At 58.6% G+C, this 9,271-nt stretch overlaps 3 protein-coding genes across 3 annotated transcripts in view; 1 reads left to right on the top strand and 2 right to left on the bottom strand.

Moving 5' to 3' along the window:
• SPRG_19685 (hypothetical protein) overlaps positions 1-1,145 on the top strand; it is a gene marked incomplete at both ends in the record, with an annotated part of 2,489 nt that extends 1,344 nt beyond the window's left edge. Inside the window, 4 exons of the mRNA XM_012343244.1 lie at positions 216-384; positions 437-565; positions 610-803; positions 854-1,145. Coding sequence (XP_012198634.1) covers positions 216-384; positions 437-565; positions 610-803; positions 854-1,145 — 784 coding nt within the window. The remainder of the gene's footprint in view (positions 1-215; positions 385-436; positions 566-609; positions 804-853) is intronic.
• A 569-nt stretch (positions 1,146-1,714) lies between these two features.
• SPRG_04833 (hypothetical protein) lies at positions 1,715-2,436 on the bottom strand (the record flags this gene model as incomplete). The annotated part of the gene is made up of 2 exons (XM_012343231.1): positions 1,715-1,725; positions 1,788-2,436. 2 exons carry the CDS (start codon positions 2,434-2,436, stop codon positions 1,715-1,717), a joined length of 660 nt encoding a protein of 219 aa, XP_012198621.1.
• Positions 2,437-4,373: 1,937 nt separating this feature from the next.
• On the bottom strand, positions 4,374-8,262 carry SPRG_04832 (hypothetical protein; the record flags this gene model as incomplete). Its single annotated transcript, XM_012343230.1, has 2 exons — positions 4,374-4,763; positions 4,792-8,262. The coding sequence occupies 2 exons, from the start codon at positions 8,260-8,262 to the stop codon at positions 4,374-4,376; spliced, it is 3,861 nt and encodes a 1,286-aa protein (XP_012198620.1).
• Positions 8,263-9,271: the final 1,009 nt, after the last annotated feature.

Here is a 9,271-nt window from a genome sequence, read left to right as displayed (position 1 = left end):
ATCGAGCAAGAGTCGTACCGCATGCGACAACAAGCCCGCGAGTTTGCGCGGCGTCGCATCGAAGAAGAGTCCAAAGCAGCGCGGCCAGTAGCGGCATCGACGCCATCGGAGGTGGACGCGCGCCGCCCCACCAACCTCGTCTCGGGACTCTACTCGTTTTCGTCGCTCGCCGCCAAACCAGCATCCAAGCCGGTGGCAACGGTCCCCGCCATTAGCTCGCTCAAGCTCGCCGAGCGCAACCGTGCGCTTGAGCCGAAAAAGGCGATCGATCGCGCCAAACGCAAGGAAGGGCTCATGAAGATGTACGAGGAGCAGCGCCGGCTCGACGAAGAGAAGCGTCGCAAGACGGCTGCGCAGGTGGCGGCCGAGGCCGAGCGTCAAAAGGTACCGCATCTTCTTGCCTCGTGATCCCGCACGACACGTCACATCTCTGTAGCAAGAGCGCGATGCGGCCGAGCGTCGACAGCGAGAAACGGAAGTGGCGAGGAAGCGCGCGGCCCGCCTGCAGGAGATTCAAGCCGCGACCGACGAGAAGCGCAGGCAATTGGAGCGCGCCGAGAAGCTCGTACGTGGTCCTCGTCGCACGCGTTTGTGAAAATAACGATCTAGCGACACGACCAACCGAGGAGCAAGGTCGAGACAGTGGCCAAGGCGGCAGCGTCCAAACCTCGCGTCGAGATTGCGAAGCCACTCAGCTCGGCACCGAGTTCGAGTGCCAAGGCGTTGAAGAAGAAGCCCATCGAAGCCGTCTTGCTATCCAAGAAGCCCGAGCCGACAACGTACGAAATGTCCGAGCCAGAGAGGTGCGTCGATCCATTTTGTTTGCATTCGTGCGAGCAAACCAACACGGTAGCGACGAGAGCGGCAACGGCGAAGACGACACCAAGGCCGTGCCCAAGTGGGCGCAAAAGGCGCACTTGGAGAAGGCGCTCGCCAAGCAGTTTGGGCCCGACGCGATCGACCCGACGCCGTCGATTTTCCCAGAATTCATCGCGACCTGCGACCTCGAAGCCATCTTCCAGCCGCGCGACGGCGCCAAGAAGCGCAAGTTTGCCCGGCGCACGAGCTCGGGCAATTGGCTCGCAGACCGCCCGACGACGCGGGACAAGGTCGCTTATAAAAAGGCGATGGGCTACACCAACTGAGCTTTTGTACCCTATACCTTCTTGGCGTGTCGCATTCGATCGACCTATTTGCTTTAATCTATCAACCGGCGATTCTGTCGACCTCCACGCGTAGAGTTGTAGTACCACGTCGAGATCCCCTCGACAGCAACGACGTCGACAAGGACAGATAATGCATGCCGTTTATCACGATCACTTAGACATTGTGAACATCGGACCTTGCCTCGACCTTTTTGGAGTGGCACTGCAGCAGCAGCATCATACGTTCGTGCTCCATGCGGGCCAGCTCCATGCGCTCTCGTCTCTCGTCGCGGCGCTCGGCCATTTCCGCTTCGAACTGCTCGCGTCGCAGCGCACGCTCCTCACGCCACTCGTGGCGCAAAAGCTCAAGCATCGTAGCCTGCTCGTCGTCCTTGCCAGCATCGCGAGTCGTCTTGCGCTTCTTTGCTCTGGGCTGGACGACCACCTCATCAAGGTCCTCCGAAGCACTCTCATCGTCGCCGCTGGCGTACAACGCTTGATCGAGCGTCCGCTCCTGTGGCGCCACGATGGCAACGTCGCGCTGCAAGGCGTCGGGCTCCTCGTCTCGCTCAGCTGCCAACTGGTGCTCGGCGTCCGGCTCTTGCTCTTCTCGCCGCCGCTCTTCTTGGCGCAGCTCTTCACGTCGCTGCTCTTCTTGGCGCCGCTCTTCTCGGCGCAGCGCGTCTTGGCGCAGCTCTTCTCGGCGTCGCTTTTCATGGTGCAGCTCTTCTCGGTGCAGCTCTTCTTGGCGCAGATCTTCTTGGCGCAGATCTTCTTGGCGCAGATCTTCTTGACGCAGCTCAAAGTCGCGTTCTTGCACGTTGTTGTCGTCGCCGCGCTTCTGGCCGTCCGCTTGCGCTTCGTCGCGACGCAGTGGGTCGACATCGCAGTTGGATGCTGGCGTTGGTCCTTTCGTGTCCTTTCGACGCTGCGAGTCGGCGTCTGTGGTACGTGGTGTCTTCTTGTCCGCTCTCGCTTTGCGGCTGCTCCATAGAGGCAGGAGGGTATCAAGGAGCGAGCGCTTCTCAAAGCAGACTTCCGAGCACTTGGAGTCGAGCAACGATGTCTCGGTCTCGCTCCGATGGTTGCTAATGAGGGTCGTGAAGCGGACCTGCGCCTTGGTCGAGGAAAAGTTGGTGCGCGTAAAGCCCTCGGTGGCGACGACCTTGGCAGCGAGACTCGTCCACGCGCCCGCGACCAAGCCATAGCGCGCAAGGAAGGGCCGGTCCCTGGCCACCTCCCGGAGCAAGATGACGTCGTCGCCGTCGGTCCACTCGGGGCTCCTGTACATCCGCGGGTAGTACGCTCGTTGCTGCATCCCGAACGAAACTGTAATCCTCGTAGGAACGTCCCATTGATGCAGCGTGTCGAGTCTTACTCCGGACAACCCATTGGCTATAAATGCGGCTTTTTGTTTAATAAAACTGGGTTTCATAGCCAATCGCATCGCGCGGAGCATGCCCATTGAAGTGCGATTTTGTAGTCCTAATTAAGTACTGACAATCTAAAACATTATACTTGTTTTTGTACACATTAAGTGCTGCGCACTTATCAGGGTACATCGCTCCCTCCCTCACAGCCGCACCTAATAGAGCCTCTCGGCGCGGGTTGAATATCCGGACAGCGGAAGCGCGCGGAGACGACCGCCATGGCAAGGACGCCCTCTAGTACCATGGAGCCTCATGGGAAGCAGGTGGAGCCACGAACGGTGGACAAGGTGGAGCTTTTACGGAGCGGCAAGGGCAGAGGAAGCAAGAGACCCAAAGGAAGGCAAGACTCGCGAAGTGTGAACAACCCATCGCAGCGACCTCAGCAACTCGCCTCGGCTCCATGACGACGTCGGCAAATGCTCTGGACGAACTCGGCGACCCAATGCACCCATGTGCGATACCACATTGCGACGTAATACTGATGTATCACGCGGTATCATGTGATGCAAATCTGCAAGAACCATCCATCGACGACAACCAAGGTAGTAAATGCGTCCCTCGATACATCAAGATGCCAATGCCAGCATTGACGTTTTGAGCTCCTCTACATCATGTTCTCTCGCGTTCAATCGACAGCCCACTTTCGGTGCATGCTCCTCTCGTCACTTTTGACCGCAAGCATCTCCAAGCTGCGCCCCACCTTCTCGGCGGCGCTGTGGCGCATGTCCATTGGCGACGACCGGTACTGGCACTCGAGCAACGACGCGTGCAGCATCGACCCCAACGCCAACCGCCCCAAAGCTGCGCTGGCCAAGGACAAGAAGAAACGCGCGGCTACGGCAACCATCGACCGGTCGCCCCACAACAAGCGCCCGCGCACCGAGAAGAAGCTGTAAATCACCCCAAGACATGCGCAAGACCAACAAGGGCAAGAGGAAGACAGAAGCTGCAAAGCCAAGACCACAAAGTCGCCCACGATGCGGTCGCGCGCTACTAACGTTAACTAGTGAACCACCTCCAAGCGGTGCCATCGAATCCATCTAATTTATGACTTGATGTTTGCGTGCTATCCGATTCTCAACCAGAATGTTCCTACCAGCTCACCCCGCAAGCGACACTTTGTCAACACAACATAGATTGGTGCCTTCGTTCTCGATCCGTTGTCAGATAGGATGCGTGGAGAATGCAACATCATGCGCGCGCGCCGCCGAGCTCGAGCCGGCGTCCTTCGAAATGCGGACCAGAAACTTTACCAACTGACCTCGGGAAGCAGTCGTTAGACAAGCTGAAGAAGACCTTGATGGTCCGCCGAGCGTTACGAGTGCCGAGGTGGAGCTCGGCATCAAAAATGGATTTACAGTTAACCCGTTTAAATTGTACGTCGTGCCTGTTAAACGTCATTGCCCCTCGGACCTACCGGTACCGGGGCCAGCGCCGGGGTGTTAAGGTGTTGGGGCCTTGGGGGATGGTAAGGGAGTGGTAAGGGAATAGTAAGGGGGTGCAGGGGAGGTGGAGGTGCGGGTTTCTGCGTGCAGGGAGCCAAGGTGATGGTAGGAAGCGAGTTGGTTCTTTCAGGCTTTGTCCTATATACGATAGTCTTGAGTTACATGGGCACCCGATCATCCAGATAATGCGTGTCAAGCTCAGGATCCAGCCGCCACCACGTCACTGTCACTGTCGATCAATCCGATAGATCGCGTTTGTTGGCTTCATGCGGTTGCCACATGAAGAGATCTACGCAAGACGCACTTACATTCCATGCTTCGTATCATAGGTTAGCTAACACTACGTCTACGGCTCACGCCTCGTCGGTGCGGTGAACAGTCATCTTGTCCATGTAGCCGCCTTCGTGGACGAGCTCAAAGAAGATGCCGTCGCCCGCAGCCACGAGCGCCTGCGGCGTCCCGCTCTGCGCCAACGCGCCCTGGTCAAACACGAGGATCCGGTCGCAGTCCAAGACCGTGTCCAAGCGGTGCGCGATCGTGAGCACCGTCGAGGTCGCAAACTCGGTCCGGATCACGCCCTGCAGCACCTTGTCCGTCGCGTGGTCGATGGCCGCCGTCGCTTCGTCCAGCACGACGACCTTGGCTTGCCGAAGGAGGGCGCGGGCCATGCACAGCATTTGACGCTCGCCGACGCTAAAGTTCTCGCCGTTTTCGTCCACGGGGCCGAGGAGCTTCTCGTCGTGCTGCGAGACGCGGTCGACCGTCCTGCACCTTTTGGAGCACGTCCCAGAGCGACGCGTCGTCGTACTCGTCGAACGGATCCAAGTAGTTGCGCAGCGTGCCCTTGAAGAGGACGGGGTTTTGCGGAATGATGGCGAGGTGGCTGCGCAGCGTACGGAGACCGACGGCTGCAATGTCGACGCCGTCGATGGAAATGGACCCGGACGCCACGTCGTTCATGCGGAAGAGCGCCATCATGAGGCTGCTTTTCCCGGCCCCCGTGCGGCCAACGATACCAATCTTCTCGCCACCAGCAATAGCAAACGAGACGTTCTTGAGCACGAGCGGGTCGTTGGGCTTGTAGCGGAAGCTGACGGCATCAAAGGTGACAGCACCGGTCGTGGGCCAGTTGGCGGCGGCGACGGTAGTGACGCGGGCGCCCTCGGACTCGATCGCAATGTACTCTTGGATGCGCTCGGGTGCGATCATGGACGTCTCGAGCTGGGACCAGAGGCCGACGAGCAAGGCAAGCGTGCCCGGAATCGAGAGACCGTACGTGATCAAGAGGCCGACAATACCCGGGCTCAGCGACTCGTGCAGGAAGACGAGCGCCAGAAGGATAAGGACCACGATGGTGCTACCGAGGAGCGACATGCGCAGCGAGAACCACACGTTGATCGCAGTGTAGACCACGCGGGCCTCACAAAACGTCTCGATCTTTTGCGTGTTGAGCCGGTAGAAGCGGCGGAGCTGCTTGTCGCCAAACGCGCGGATCGTCGTCGAGCCGTCAATGCCTTCCGAGACGGAGCTAATGAGCGGCGACCGCGTCGTCTTGATAATTCGGTTCACTTCACGGAGCGGGCCCAAGAAGAACGCGCCAAGGTAGAGGTACACAGCGAGCAGCGGCAGCACCAAGACGCCGAGCCAGCGCATGAGCACGACCGTCGTCACGAGCGTGGCAAGCGTCGACGAGACTTCAAACAACATGGGGCCCAGGGTCAGCGGAATGCCAAAGTCAGCCGCCATGATGTCGTCACCAAACCGGTTCAGGACGCGCCCGATCGGGTTGGTGTCGAAGAAGCGCATTGGCGCCTCCAAGAGGCTGCGGAGCATCCCGTCAAACATACGCTGGGACCCGACGAGACCAAGCTCCACGACGAGGTACGTCTGCGCTGCCACCATGAGGCAGCTGCCGAGAGCGAGGCCCGCGTAGATGTCCATGTTGCTGTCGACAGACACCGTTGCGTTTGCTCGCTGCTGGACGTTGTTGGACCAGTACGTGAGCCAAAAGTCACTGCCGACCTTGAGCACTTGCGTCAAAAACGTCAAGACGACGATCGCCGCCACCGCCGGGGCACCACCGATGCTCCGGACGTAGCCGTAGACGACTTTCTTGGAAACACGCCCTTCGGCGCGCTCTTCGTCGGCGATGAGACGGCCCGACTCTTCAAACGACTGGCCCGCGACCGGCTCGCGCGGCGTGTACAGCATCTCGCGCGCGTTGTAGCTGTATGGCGTGCGCAGCGACGGCGTCACCAGCATCTCATGGCGCGGCCCCGGCGCCGGGTACTCGACGACCTCCGCCTCTTCCCAGTACGGCGTACGGGCCTTGAGTGGCGTCACCGCCGGTGTCGCTTCTTGACGTGTGCGCGGCGAGTCGTGCGTCGACTCGATGAGCTGACCGTCTTGCACGAGCAGCGTCCGGGCGACCGACTCGATGATCTCGGGGTTGTGCGTCACGAGCAGCACCGTCTTCTTGGCCAAGAGGCCGAGGAAACACTTGGTAAAGATCTCGCTGGCCACGATCGCGTCGACAGCCGACAAGGGCGAGTCCAAAATGAAGATGTCGGCGTCGCTGTAGCACGCGCGGGCGAGGGCGATGCGCGCTTTCTGGCCGCCGCTGAGGTTGATGCCCTTCTGGCCAATCTCCGTGCGGTCGCTGGCCGGCAACGACGCGAGATCGCTCTGCAGCGCACACGCGTCGAGGACCTTCTGGTACTTGGTGCGGTCGTACGGCTGGCCAAAGAGGATGTTTTCGCGGATCGTCGTGTTTTGGATCCACGCCTGCTGCGCAAAGTAGGCCACTTGGCCGCCGACAAAGACCGAGCCGGAGAGCTTTTGCATCTCGCCGAGGAGCGCCGAGCAGAGCGACGACTTGCCTTGGCCGACCGCGCCATGCAGCACGACGAGCTCGCCGCGCGTGACACGGAGGTTGACGTTGGTGAAGGTGGGCGTCGTGGTCGTGTCCCACGTGAACGAGGCATTGTCGATGGCGAGGACGACCTGGTCCTTGGCGTAGACGGCGGCGATCGGGTCGGACGGCGTCGAGACGTTGGTTGGATCGCACTCGGACATGTTGAGCACATCGTTGATGCGCTTGGCAGAGACAAGCGATTGGACCATGGACGAGACCACCATCGGTAGGTTCACAAGGGCGTCTTGGAGCGACTTGAAGAGCGCCAGCGTCGAAAAGACGATCGTGACGGTCAAAGCCTGCTGCATCCAGAGCGTAAACGTTGCAAAGACGACGACGGTGACAAAGATCGGCGTGCAGTTCATGAACGAGATGAGGACGACGATGATCCGCACGAGCTTCTTGGCCGAGGCGAATTCAACGAGACGCAGCTGGCGGATCTTGGCGAGGAACTTTTCCTCCCACGCGTTGAACTTGATGATCTGGATCGCGCCAAAGACCTCGTTGATGACCTTCATGCGGTCATCCTTGAGCTTGAAGCAGCGTTCTTGCTCGGCGCCCATGAGACCGGCGACGACGCCGTTGACGACCATGATGAGAACGACAACGCCGAGACCGACAAAGATGGCCCAGCCCACGATCGCGTAGAGAAGATGCAACACAATTCCGATTTGAAGCGGCACGACCCACATCGAGTGGATGCTTGTCGCAAAGCTCATGACGTTGATGGTGTCGATCGAGAAGAGGTTGGCAATATCGCCCGCTGTCTTCTCCTTCTTGGAAGATGCGTCCAAGCGCAAAGCCTTCTTGAAGAGCATCGAGCGCAGCACCGATGAGAACTGGATGCCAATGACGTCGTTGAGGTACGTCATGTGGCCCCGGATGAACGCGGCCGTCACTTGCACGAGGTAGAGCGACCCGATGAGTTGGAGGACATACGTCGTGTCAAGAACGGGTGCTTCGACGGCGCGAATGATCTCGCCGAGGACGTAGCCCGGGCCGTACAAGTCGGCGAGCACGGTGAAGAGCTGCATGAAGCCGATGCATGCGAAGCGGCCCCAGTAGATCGCAAAGAAGGACGAGAGAAGACCCTTGTTCTTGCGCGCGTAGACGTTTTCAAAATGCGCCGTGAGCGGCTCGACCTTGTTGGCGCCTTGGAGCTGCCAGAGGTCGCTGGACGCAAGCTGGCGCACGTTTCCGAGCCGAAGCAGTGGCTTGGTCCAGGCGAACGCCAGGCGCGAGACGACGTTGGCGTCGTCGAGTGGGTTCACGCGGGGCGCGGGCTCAAAAGTCTTGTACTCGGCAGCCTTCTTGTTGCTTTGAAGCATGGCTGGCAAATTCAAAAGTGACGACCTTGAGCCACCGCACTGACCTCGAGCAATACCAATGTGTCTGGGTGCAAAGCTTGGGTATAGGGTTGTGCCACCTGGTTGGCTACTCCTTCGTTCCCACCAGAGCATCTGATGGGTTGGGCATATGACGGATCACATCAGTCTGAGAATGGTCGTATGTCCCATCATTGCTGCGTGCTACTCCAGCTCTCGGAAATAGTTTCGTAGCCATTCGAATGACGAAAAACATACAGCAATCTGGAGAGCTTGGACTCTCTGGTCAAGCTCGTCGGTACGTTGGACAGCACTTCGTTGGAGGGGATCGAGCTGCCACGAGCTTTTCGAGAAAGAATACGGTCAAAATCAGAATGCGATCAAGTGTTGGAAAGTAGGATCGATCATCGAGTGTCGCGGCTCACTTGAGTATCTCAGATCGATGCGATCTACTATACCGGTCCTTGTGTACACAAGTGCTACATACTCTGTAGCTCTGAGGGATCTCTGTAACAGATATCCCTCGCGACAATGGACTCTCGCGAGTACTGTATGGGCAAAATTAAACTCGGTTTTAATATGGACACACATTTCAAGACTTGTGTTACAGTAGGCCATGGTCAACACGTGTCGTTCCTTAGCCTATCATCGTACCGCTGACACTGCTCTGACTGTAGGTATAGTGTGAGTACAACGTGGCTACTCCCCAAGCCCAGCACTTTGTTCATTGTCGCGAGGGTTCTCTGTGTGCGCGGAAGCATCCTGTCTGTAGTTGCGCGCAGATCAACATGAATGACAGCCAGCACCCCCGGTATTCACCAGGTTTGTAGAACGTGGGATGCAATCGCGATCGCCGTCGTCGCACTCGAAGCTGAAAATGATCATTGTACCGTACATTGTCATCTGGACGACCAGATATAATACACCTTTGGTTGTTCCATGTTGACTGTACCAGTGTTTTGATTTAGTAAACGTGGAACAAACAAAGGCCTGGGCGGCCACTCATGGCTAC

Source organism: Saprolegnia parasitica, assembly GCF_000151545.1.
Source record: "Saprolegnia parasitica CBS 223.65 unplaced genomic scaffold supercont2.12, whole genome shotgun sequence".
Lineage (NCBI taxonomy): Eukaryota > Oomycota > Saprolegniomycetes > Saprolegniales > Saprolegniaceae > Saprolegnia > Saprolegnia parasitica.
Note: the sequence above shows the minus strand (reverse complement) of the source record. Positions and strands in the feature narration are given on the sequence as shown.